The 12,734-nt window shown below is 46.0% G+C and overlaps 1 protein-coding gene across 1 annotated transcript in view; it reads right to left on the reverse strand.

The window, feature by feature from the left end:
- The window catches only part of LOC144504826 (ribosomal protein S6 kinase alpha-2), a 204,106-nt gene that overhangs the window by 43,072 nt on the left and 148,300 nt on the right, over positions 1-12,734 (reverse strand). The window contains exons 13-14 of the mRNA XM_078230580.1: positions 10,662-10,792; positions 6,029-6,154 (exon numbers count right to left, since the gene is read on the reverse strand). Of these exons, the coding sequence (XP_078086706.1) occupies positions 6,029-6,154; positions 10,662-10,792 (257 nt within the window). The remainder of the gene's footprint in view (positions 1-6,028; positions 6,155-10,661; positions 10,793-12,734) is intronic.

Genomic DNA, 12,734 nt, shown 5'->3' on the forward strand with positions numbered 1-12,734 from the left:
GCTGTCACAGTCAGGCAGAAAACATGTGTGAGCAGCCTCAGGTGCTGGAGACAGCAGTGGAGAATCCCTGTTGGAGAGGAGCAGGACACTCCAGGCTTCAGACACAAACATGCTGAGCCTGGAGGGCAGAAACGGGAAATATATGTGCCCTTGTTAACCTGTTGATAAACAGTCATTCCATGGTGTTTCGGGTCTGTGATGGTCACCTCCCTAGAAAGAGTGGCGACCCACATGGGAAATGAGTGGCCACAACAAATGCATGCTGACTCAGACCAACGGTTTTCACACTCTGGCTGCCCCTTTACACAGGATGGAGCAAAGCTAGCTTAATGCCTCAGTGAAACGCAGCACGGAGCAGCATGTTGGCACAGTGGTTAGCACTGCTGCCACAAAGTGCCAAGGACCCAGGTTCAACTCCGGCCTCAGGTCACTGTCTGTGTGGAGTTTGTACATTCTCCCCGTGTCTGTGAGGGTTTCCTCCGGGTGCTCCGGTTTCCTCCCACAGTCCAAAGAAGTGTGGGGGTTAGGTTGATTGGCTATGCTAGATTAACTCTAGTGTCAGGGGATTAGCAGAATAAATATGTGGGGTTGCGGAAATAGGGCCTGGGTGGGATTGTGGTCAGTGCAGACTCAATGGGTCAAATGGCCTCCTTCTGCACTGTAAGGATTCGATGATTCTAAGTGCTCTCTGCTTTCTGGTTACCAGGGGAGTGGAGGGACTCTGAGATAAAAGGTGAAGAATGGGCACATGGCAGTGGGACTGCTGTCAAGGTCCTCATCCTTGAACTCCCTTCCTTCTCAGACAGTTGGCACCTCCTATCCTGATGGCTGAGTCCATCCCTGCACAGGTCCCAGTGGCACAGGTCCCAGTGGCACAGTCTTTGGCAGGACTCTCATGGGCTCCAGCTCCTGGAGGATGTTCCATCGCTGGCATCTCATGTCTCAGAGCTGGGGAATGTGCAGTCTTCCTCCAGTTAAGTAGCACCACATAGAAGTAATAGAAAGCATAAGTGGAAATGGACACCATTGTTACACAAGGGGATTCACTTGGGTGCTCAGTGCAATATTGATTTAGTCATATAGGTCTTTAATTCAATGAAAGGAAAACATTGCTTGAAATCCTTATTCTGATGCTCTCTACTTTGTTGCAAATCTGCATTCACTGTGGACAGTGGGTGAATGACCTGATCAGCATTTATGAGGTGGATAGGGTGGCTCTTTCACTGTTAGACTGCTATGTATCTGGGGTGGTGGTGGTGGTTGGCGGGGGGGGGGGGGGCGGAATGGGCTAGACCATTTCTAGCCACTAGAGGCAGAGGGCGGCGCTTCATTCACCAGACAGCCTGCAGCTCAGGTCGGAGACACAAACTGTGCAAACACAGAAAAAGTTTTTTAAAAAGTTCTCCTAACCCAGGCATGCCTGGGCCATCTGGCATCGTGCCCCCCTCCCCCCCTTCACCATCCCATCCCTGACAGCTCGGAGGACTCCTTGGAGGAAGCCGATGACGGGACCTCCAAGGCCAGCAACAGTTTTGCATCGGCTTCCACATTGCAACTCACCATCCCAGAGACTCCCACATCGGCGGGTCAAGTTAGTGGTGAGGCAGCTGGGTCACTCTCTCTCACTGGATGCGCACGACACATCTGCTGATGTACATCGGGTGGAGGAGGAGACGTCTGAGGCCTCTGGCACTGAGGACCTGCCGGAGGCAAGGACTAGGTTGGCCCCAAGCTACATGCTGGGCCTCTGTAATCACTTCCCCCCAGCTGCTGGAGATGCAGCAACAGAGCCAGGGAATGCAGGCGGGGCTGACAACCACACTGGACTGACTGCGAGGCTGTTGGGAGGAGTCCCAAAGCTTTCAGACAGACCAGCTAATGCCTGTCTTGTGTGGTTCCCAGGCCAACACTGCAAGGGTGGCACCCGTGGTAGAAAGCCCAGGACAGGAAATCCTCACCATGAGTGGCAGGGTGCAAGTGATGGCCAAGTCACAGCAGGCCACGGCGGAGTCCCAGAGGGCCACAGCTGAGAACCTCAATAGGCTTTTCGAGATTCTGTGGACCATGGCTGAGAGACTTGAGAACTTGCAAGAGACCCAACAGGACAGTGCTGTGACCCAGAAGGCTTTGGCTGCAGCCTTTGAGAACATGGTCCAGTCACAGAGGGCATTTACTGCAGCCATTGACATGTGGCACCCGACTTAGAGGGCCATCCATGAGGGCTCGCTCACCATGGCAAGAACACAGGTGGTCCTCGGGTATTGGCAGGGTCAGGTGTTGCTGGAGCTTCTGGAGCTCCACCGTCCCATGGAGTGACTCAGGGGCCCAAAGGAACCCTGAGGGAGGAGGAAGGGCTTGAATCGTGCTGGGGCCTTCCGCCCAGGAGACTTTGGCTGTGGCTACACCTTCTGACTCCCCCCTTCCAGGGCATCTCAGGGGCAACAGAATGAAGAGGGTGGCATGGCTACGTCCGTGACACCTTGAAGTCGGCCAGGGCCCTCAAGGTCCAGGCCCTCCAGAGGACGATTGCCGAGGGCATCACAGACCATGGGGTGCGGTAGGCAGATGGCCACCTCCACCTCCGATGTACATCCTTGGATGAGACCTCGTGGTAGGCCACAAAGTTAAGAAGTTGTAGCGGCACTAATATGGCATGGGTGAAGGAGAACACTAGTTAAATAGAATATTTAGGCATGTTAGAGTCTCACATTCACATGTTTTTGTATTAGCACTTATTTTGAAGGCACTTTCATTGGCAACAACAACTATTATTTCACCCCACAGCTGTGACTAGTTTGTCTCTGATTAGCCTCCGACAGGAGTGTACTTACTTACCCCTGACCATTGCCGAAGGGGCATTAATGTCTGTGGGGAGGGCCCTCAGCACACTGCTACTGTGAAAGTCAAGGCGCTCAAATCATTCACTGGCTACAGTTGGTGGCATGCATTGGCAGTGACTTACAATGTCTGCCATGGCATCCCCAGAACCCAGGAGAGATTACCCCCCCCCCCCCCCCCCGCCCCACCATCTTGCTGCTGCCAGCCCTCCAGTGCCTGGGTCGTGAAGCTCTTCGTCGTTTTCCTCCTCTTGCTGGGCGGCCTTCTCGCCAGTGATGTCCAGCTAGTCGGCCTCCACCTCCTCCTCCAAAAGGTCTCCTTGCTGCTGTGCCAGGTTATGGAGGGCACAGTACACCACCACAATGCGGGATGATATCAGGGGCTATATTGGAGGGTCCCTCCAGAGCAGTCCAGGCACCACCTTTTGAGGAGCCCTACGCACTGCTCCACTACTGAACAGGTGGTAACGTGGGCCTCACTATATCGGGTCTCCGCCTCAATCTCAGGCCTCCGCACAGCGTCATCAGCCAAGTCCGAAGCGGGTACCCCATGTCCCCCACGAGCCATCCCTGCATCCTGGGCTCCTCCTCAAAGACCTCCAGGATATCTGAACCCCTGAATATAAAACTGTCATGCAAACCGCTGGGGTGTTTGGCGCAGATGTGCATGATATTCGGCTGATGGTCACATACCAACTGCATATTGATGGAATGGAAGCCCTTTCCGTTCTTGAATCTTCCTGGATTTTTCACCGGGGCCTTGAGGGTGGCATGGGTACAGTCTACAGCCCCCGTACATTTGGTATCCCTGCAATGGCCGTGAATCTTGCAGCCCAAGCTTCCTGCTTGGCCTGGTCCAGGTCAAATTTAGTATACTGGCCAGCCTGGGCATACGGGGCACCGTGACCTCCTTGACACACTTGTGGATGGATGATTGGGAAATGCTACAAAGGTCTCCACTGGCAGTCTGGAAGGACCCAGTGGCATAAGAGTTTAAGGCAGATGTCACTTTCACAGCCACTGGGAGTGGGTACCCCCCTCCCCCGGTGCCCCGAGGTGCCAGGTCCTGCAACAAATGGCACAGGTGGCACAATGTCTCCTTTTGGAGTCGGAGCCGTCGGCGGCAAGCAACGTCCAACAGTTGCTCAAAGGACACTTGCGTGTGGAACTACAGGGGTCTCCATTCCTTCCTTCTCATGCCCCCCCACGTCAGGATGAATGGTGGCTACATTCTGCCTCTGGCGGCTGTCACATTCTCCTTCTGCGAGTGATAAGGTCTGGGCCTCCTCTGCCTACAATTCTTCCTCCTGCTCCTCCTCCTCAGCTCCAGCAGCAACCAAAAGAACAGCCGAGGGGGGGGGGTGCGTGTGTGTGTGTAAATCCAACTTTTATACATGAGGTGTTTTCCTGACTGATCCAGCTGCAGCGAACGAGGCGGTTAAGGCAGGTGAGCTGGGACGATTGGGAGTGGAGCTCGCTGAGGAGATTGTGATGAATGCAAAGAAATGCAAATTGTCATTTTCCCCTTTTTGGGCAGGGTCCCAATCGCATCGGTTTTTTTGGATAAAATGGGAATGGGCACGAAAACAGGCGCTATTCCCACTAGTTGCATCATGCCCAATTTTACAACTTTTTCCCACTGCAAAATGGGCACGATGAGGTCATAGAATTCCGCCCATGATGTCAAGCGTGCATGGATGAGTCTGTTGTGGGCTTGTCAGGCAGCCAGGCTTGTGGCTGCAGGAAGCGTGAGACTCCAGCTACTCCTCCTCTTTCCCAGAGGTGTAAGCTGCTGCTGCATTGGCTGCTCCCGTGCTGCTTGAAGGCTGATAGCAAGATGGTTAAGATACAGATGAGTACACTCCAAGTCACTGCAAAGTGATGCGCGATTAATTCACTCGGGAGGCTGGATCGTACCCGGGAAATAAAGGCTTTTATTAGCAACAAGAATATAGCATACTGCTTAACAATACAATCCCAGACTAAAGGGTCACTAGGAAGTGCAGTGACCTTTATACTCCTATAGGAAGGCGGAGCCAACCGGAGTGTACCACAGAACAATGCCAACAGGTGGAACACCCCAACTCTAACCCCAACAGTAACAAGAGTAACATATGTACAAGTACCCATAGTGATAACCATCTATGGTTCAATACCCATAGTGGTAACCATCTATGGTTCAATACCCATAGTGGTAACCATCTGTGGTTCACCACACAAAGTAACTCAGAAAGTCTCTCAAAATACTGATTTCAGGTTAAATGAAATAACCCAGTAAGCACAGGCCTTTCACGGTAGCTAACCACAAACCTGTTGATTTCATTCTTTCAAGTTTTCTCAGCAGGTTGATTTCAGTTGCCACTCTATGCTGTGCATTCACCTTTTACCAACTAGCAAGATGCAGAGAGACTGCGGAAGCTGTGAACTGGCTATTCAAACTAGTATGTAGTCCAAGGATATGCAGGTTAGGTGGATTGGCAATGCTAAATTGCCCCTTAGTGTCCCGAGATGTGTAGGTTAGATGGATTCACCATGGTGAATGTGCGGGGTTACAGGGATAGGGCAGGGGAGAGGGCATGGGTAAGAACTCTATCAGAGAGTCAATGCAGACTTAATGGGCCTAATGCCCTCCTTCTGCTCTCTAGAGATTCTATGATTCTAGAATTAAAAGCTCATTAAATTGAATGTTTGAATTTCTTTCCTAACAGCTGCACAATGCCCCCCTCAGCTCTGACCCCCAGCTCGGTCCAACCTGAACGTCAGCAGGATGATGTTCGGTTCCTGTCCCAATGCCACCTTTCAGGGATTTCACCTCACACCCACCTCCCCTTGCCCGTTAACAGTGCCCCCATTAACTTTACTGCTCTGTAGATGCTGCTTGATCTACTCAGTATTTCCAGCATGGTCTATTTTATTTCAGATTTTTAGCATCCACTTTATTTTGTTTTTGTCAGGTGAGAATGTTGGGTGGAGACAGAATGAGATTGAACACCAAAATTGCAGTCAACATTCACCATCTAGGCTTGTGCACAAGAAATGAATTCCTTGTATAGATTGCTTGTCGTAAATGTCAGCATCTTCAAGATGGGGAGAGAAGTGGGGGAGATTTATCCATTACTGTGCCAGAGAACCCCTCCTTGCTGTTTTGAATGAATACAGGTCATTTCTTGGACTGACAGATGAACACTTACCTTTACAGCATACTCCACGGCCGTGAGTTTGTGAACACATCGCTTGCATACAGAGTATGAGCCAACACCAACGTCCTCTTTCAACTCATAGCCGTCTGTGAAGTGAATATTGTTCCCGTGTAACTGCTGGAAGAGAATTGAGAGTGAAACGTGGAAAATAATTGGGGTGTTGATAGTAACCAGAATGGGCATCTGTACTCAAGAGCAAGCTTCATATTTTATCTTTTCTTTTAATTGAAATATATGAACCTTTAGTAGCAAATGAAATAATTTAATTTCCACAATGTCTTTCCATTGTGCCCTTTTCTTTGAACAAACGTTGTGATGTTGCAGAGTGACACTGTCCCTTAAAAACCTAATGATCTAATAGTGATTTAGTTAAATTCAAAACTAGAATTATAAAGTTCCTCTCTTCACAGATTATATCTGACTGCTATGAATTTCCAGCATATTCTGTTTTAATTTAAGATTGCTACCATCTGCAATATTTTACTTTAAGGTTACAGTGTGGCTGAAGAGCAAAGAGATGCCTAATTGTATTTCTCTGTGACACGAACTTTGGTAGCGTGGCCTGGATTTTATAGCAAGTGGTAATTGGGGTGAAACTATCAGCATTCATGTCATTACTTGACTGCAACATCTGGAATCTGTAGATGTGCAGTTAAACATAAGAAACCCATAAGTTGTTGACAGTGACTCCACGCTTCTCCAGGGAATGTGCTTCTTAGGTTCCATCAGATTGTAATCATTTTGAAATCATTGAATTGGTGAGAACTTCCAATTTCAGACTCACTATGAAAGCCCTTGAACAAGAACCTGGGTTTTGAACAGCGTATAAGGTTATTTATCACTGCAAAAAACCCTCACAGATCCTGAAAGAGTAATTTTATCTTTGCTGACCACTAAATTTCACCATTATGACAAGAAATTTCACGTACTTTTACTTCTTTAAGTTTATTCATGATACCTTAGCTTCTACCTTAATCCTACATATGCCTTCTGATTATTTCCAATGAAGAGATTTGGTGTTATTTCACTCCCTGTTTTGCGGTCTGTGAGAATTCTACATTGTGATTGGCTACTTACCCTGACTGATGATATCACTGTTGCTGGACACCTAGAGATCTTCTTGACTTGGGACCAGGAAAAAAATGGGCATAGAATGCATTGAGCTCATCAGGGAGGGGTGCATTGGTGCCGGCGATTTTGCATGCCTCATCTTGTAGTCTGTTATGTCTTGCAGACCTTGTCATAATCGGTTGGGGTTTGTGTGGCTAGCCTGGGACTCTAGCTTGATCCGGTACTGTCTTTTGGCATCTTTGATGGATCTCCTTAGATCATATCTGGCTTTTTTGAATGGTTAATGGAATGGTTAATTTTGAATGGAACCATTTTTAAGTGGTTAGCAACTTGCACTCAGACAGACATCGATATCTGTGCATATGATTCATGGAGAATTAACATACATATAAATCAAACAATAAGGAAAGAAATTGCTATGTTAGCTGTTGTTACAAAGGAATTGGAGTATAAGAGTTGAAGCCGGAATTTTACTGCCCCACCTGCCACGGGAATCAGAGCAGGTGAGGGGCGGACAATGGGAAATTCTGTTGACCTTGGGTGGGATTTTAGTTTCAGGATGAGTGAGTCCTGCTCAATAATTCTTGTTACAACTTCAGGACATTGGTGAGACCATGCCTGGACACAGTTGTGTTCTCCTTCTAAAGGTGGTCATTCTTGTTCATGTGAAAGTGCAACAAATGTTCACTGGATTGTTTTCTGGGATGAGGGGATTTTCTTATGTGCAGAGATTGAGTAAACTAGGCCTTTGCTCCATGGGCTTTACAAGAGTGAGGAGAGGTCTCTTTGAAACACCTTCAAACTTAAGGGGCTTGATAGGGTATATGATGAGAAAATGCTTCCCCTGGCTGGGAAATGTGGAATAGCAAGTCAGAGTCTCAGAATAAAAGGGCATCTTTCTCCACTTGGAGAGGCAAGGCTTGATCAAGGATAGTCAGCATGACTTCATCAGAGGGAGGTCATGCCGAACAAATCTAATTGAATTTTTTGAAGAGGTGACCAGGTGGGTAGATGATGGTAGTGCAGTTGATGTAGTTTATATGGATTTCAGCAAAACCTTTGACAAGGTTCCACATGGGAGATTTATGAAGAAATGCACATGAGATACAGGATAATTTGATAAAGTGAATTCAAAATTGGCTCAGTTGTAGGAGACAAGGTGATGACAGAAGGCTGCTTTAGTGACTGAAAGCCAGTGTCCAAAGGCGTACTACAGGGATCTGTTCCGGGTCCCTAATTACTTATTTATATAAATGACATAGATAATTATGTGGGGGTAGGATTAGTAAGTTTGCAGATGACACAAAGATTGGCCGGGTGGTTAACAATGAGGCTGGGTGTCTTGAGCTACAAGACGATATAGGTAGGATGGTCAAATGGGCAAATAAGTGGCAGGTGGAATTTAACCCTGAAAAGTGTGAAGTGATGCACTTGGAAGGAGTAATTTGATAAAGAGGTATTCAAAGAATGGCTGACGCGAGGAAGTTCTGTGGACCAAAGGAACCTTGGCGAGTTTGTCCACAGATCTCTGAAGGAGGAAGTGCATGTTAATGGGGTAGTGAAAAAAGCAAATCGGGGCAAAGATTGCAAACAGAGGGGAGTCATGTTGAAGTTGTATAGAATTTTGGTGTGGCCACAGCTGGAGTACTGTGTGCAGTTCTGGTCACCACATTATAGGAAGGAAGTGATTGCACTGGAGGGGGTGCAAAGGAGATTCACCAGGATGCTGCCTGGGATGGAACATTTAAGTTACGAATAGAGGTTGGATAGGCTTGGGCTGTTTTTGTTGGAGCAGAGAAGACTGAGGGGTGACCTGATCGAGGTGTACAAGATTATGAGGGGCATGGACAGAGTAGATGAGGAACAGCTGTTCCCCTTAGTTGAAGGGTCAGTCATAAGCGGTCATAGATTCATAGTGAGGGGCAGGAGGTTTAGGAGGGATGTGAGGAAACACCTTTTTATCCAGAGGGTGGTGACAGTCTGGAATGTGCTGCCTGGGAGGGTGGTAGAGGCAAGTTACCTCACATCCTTTAAAAGGTATCTGGATGAGCACTTGGCATGTCACAGCATTCAAGGCTATGGGCCAAGTGCTGGTAAATGGGATTAGGTGGGAGGTCAGATGTTTCTCATGTGTTGGTGAAGACTCGATGGGCCAAAGGGCCTCTTCTGCTCTGTACGATTCTAATAAGGAGGCAGCCATTGAGGGCTGAAGTGAGATTGAACTCAAACGGTTGCGGAATATTTAGCATTTTCCACCCGAGGACCATGGATGCTCAGTCATTGAGTACATTCAAGACAGAGGTTCATAGACTTTGGATACGCAGGGCATTAAAGGATCTGAGATGGTATGGGAAGGTGTAGCCGAGCTCGAAGATTAATCATGAGCTGGTTGAATTGTGGTGCAGGGTTCAAAGGATCAAATAGCACACTCCAGCCTGTATCACTGAGGGTCTTATATTCTTGTGATGAACTTCCAGATGTTGCCATCAGTTTCAGTAATCACATGAATGCTGCAGATATCAAAATTGTGTCAGAGAGAAATAAAATAATGGTCAAACTTGGCTATTGACAAATTCCCATTTCAACCATTAAACTCTTTCCCAATTATAGAAAAAATCAAAACTGTTGTACTTAGGAAGTAGATTATGATGGTTCAAGGATCAATAGATCATCAATGTCTTAAAGTGAATATGTGGGTACAAATAACTGACTGCAGGTTAAAAATAGGCTGGAATTTTACCGCCCTGTCCGCCACGGGAATCAGAGTGCGTGAGGGGCAGACCATGGAAAAGTCCATTGACCTCAAGTGGGATTTTACGGTTTCGGGACGAGCAAGGCCGTAAAATCCCACCCATAGTGTTATCTTTCAGCTTAAGTACAGGAAACAGAAAACGTGGCGGTTGTTTTGAATGAGACGGCCTCCGGATCAATGTTAAGAGGGATCACTGCTAACATTGAAGTTATTGTTGAAGATACATTTACTGAATATGCAGGTTTCATTTTCGTGCCATCTTGCATAGCTCTCCAACTAATTTTGTGATTAAAAACTGAGTGTGAAATGCATATTCTGCAATTGACATTTTAGTTTGTGTTTCAAAATGGCTGCATTACCATTATTTTGCCAGTGTTTGCTTTTATCTTTGGTTAAAGCGCACAAAATAAATATTAATCTTAATTTATGTGCATGTTTCATATCTACTCTATGCAGTAAGCCAGGCTCCTTATTCTCAGCACAGAATTGTGTTCCCCTTAAATAATTACTAGCATTTGATGATTAAGAATATTCTGGGATTGTCACATTTGCTCTGCATCCACAAGATTTGTTTTCATACATAGCTTTAGGAATGGAGAGAATCGTACCAGTTCAGCTGTCATGCATCCTAAAAGATACAACATCCGTAACACTTAGACTCTGTTACTGCTCTGTTAACATTTCTGTCGACATTGTGTGGCGCATTCTGCCCACTGAAAATATTGTGAAAGCATCAGAAAACAGACGTCCCTTTAAGTTGCTGCAATGCTTTTAATGTTAAGAGCTTAAGAACTGTCTGACCTGCACAATTGAATGGTCAATCAGTTTTCGAGAATCAGGTTGTGTCTGCTCTTGGCCAAGGTTGGTGGCAACAAAACTGAAACCTCGGAAAAGCTGATGTGCATTGGCACTTGGAGGCACACCTGGCGAGTCTGTGAAAAGAAAATGAAGAAATCAATCGGAGCAGTTGGTACAGAGCAGAAAATAGCATTCTTCTGGGCAAGGCCTTTGGATGTGCTGTTTAACAGGACACAAGTGAAGATCAATATCACAGCCATGGAGTAAGCTAGACCGATTATAGGAATTTCAAATGCAATTTGACAACAGCAGTCTTTTACAAAAACTTACTTTATAATATCCTATGTCAAATACTCATCACTTTATCTATTCCAGAATATTGCTTTCTTCTGGGATCCTTATAATCCAAATCCGGATCAGCTTGATTCAAAGACAGTCTAATTACTCTTTGTTCATAGTGTAATTTAGACCGAGAATTGGTTACCATCACATCCCTCAAGGACAAAAGGGTATTAGTCTTCATGTGTTCAGTCATTGACGTAGTAGACTTATGATGAAGATGCAGTTTGATAATATGTTCAGCATTAGAGAGTTTGTATTTTTTTGTTATTCACATGGTTGTGGAAGCAGTTATAGTTTGATGTCAAGATTAACAATTAATTCAGCTGTTTCAGTTGGCACAGTTTAAATGGCTGTGGTGCCACCAGGAATGGATCTCTCTCGGCAGAAGTTAAGAATGTTAGTGATGGTCTGACTTGGGTAGCCACTGCCACAATGTGAGCTGTTCCTCATGTTCCTCCTTCCATGGCCTGTCCTCAAGCAATTGAGGCTTTCTGGATTTTCCATGTAAAGTTGAAACCTGGGACTTCATCACTGGGCTCCTGGTCCAAACAGTAAAAAGCCATTGGGAAATGGATTCTCTGAGGGACTGTGCTGATTCCAGACTTGCTGGTGAAATGGTTTCAAAATGCTGATGTGCCCACCTGTTCTTACAGTTCATCTTGCATTCTGTTGGGTCGACATTTGGCTGAATCTGATGATGATTTGGGAATCAATGAGGAAAAAATAATGTCCAGCTTTTGGCGGGAAAAGCACGTGCACAACCCATCAATTTAAGGTCACTATGTGTTGAACTCATATCTAAAATTAACAGGCACAAAGGGGCGAATTTTACCATCCCAGCTGCCACGGGAGTTGGAGGAGGCGAGGGGCGGACCGTGGAAAGGTCCGTTGACCTTGGGCGGGATTTTCTGGTTTCAGGGCAAGCGAGGTCAAAAAATCCCGCACTAAATTAAATTTGGTATTTTTTGGCACCTTGCATGCTTGCCTGAAACAGGTGCTATGGCTCCTGCATATGTGAACTAGGAATTTAATCCCTGCTTTAGGACCCTAATCTAAAATTGATCAAAAAGTTTGGAGGATTTGCATTGTGCAAGCCAGTGTCTACAGTGGCTTAACCATGAATGAAGAGATTGATGAAAACTATGGAAGGCAAGTTGATTATTTTTTTTTTACAATCTCTATCTATCGAGCCTTATCCAAATTCAAAACCTTGATTGACTCTTCTTCCTCTCAAAACTAATATTATATTCTAAATTTTTTATTCATTCATGGGGTTTGGGCAATAAATCCTATCCTTGCCCTTTTTGCTCAGATGTATTTGTCTCACAATTTTAATTTATTGCACTGCTCGTTTCTCAATTACTCCCATTGTACTTTATCAGTTATTTTATTATTTCCTATATTTTTTGAATGTGGCTCTGAAATAGGACAGGGCCAAAAATTGTCTGTTATTATCCCTTGTCAATTGCTTTCAAAGGAAGCAACATGCATGTAATGTCCCAACTAGGGGTTGTGGGTTTTAAACAAAAAGAAAAAGATGTGGTTTGCACACGTAGATCCAAAATAACAACAGATTTATCGTGGGAACTGTTGCCTGTACAGTATAGAAATTAAACTAAAGCAGGAGCCTGTGAAATATCCGAATGACATCACCATCATATCATGTGCCCAGCTCCTAAAGCAATCATGCAACCACTTAAATATGCAAACTTCAGCTTGGCTGCTGACTTGCAT

The sequence above is a fragment of the Mustelus asterias genome, chromosome 15 (assembly GCF_964213995.1).
Source record: "Mustelus asterias chromosome 15, sMusAst1.hap1.1, whole genome shotgun sequence".
NCBI lineage: Eukaryota > Metazoa > Chordata > Chondrichthyes > Carcharhiniformes > Triakidae > Mustelus > Mustelus asterias.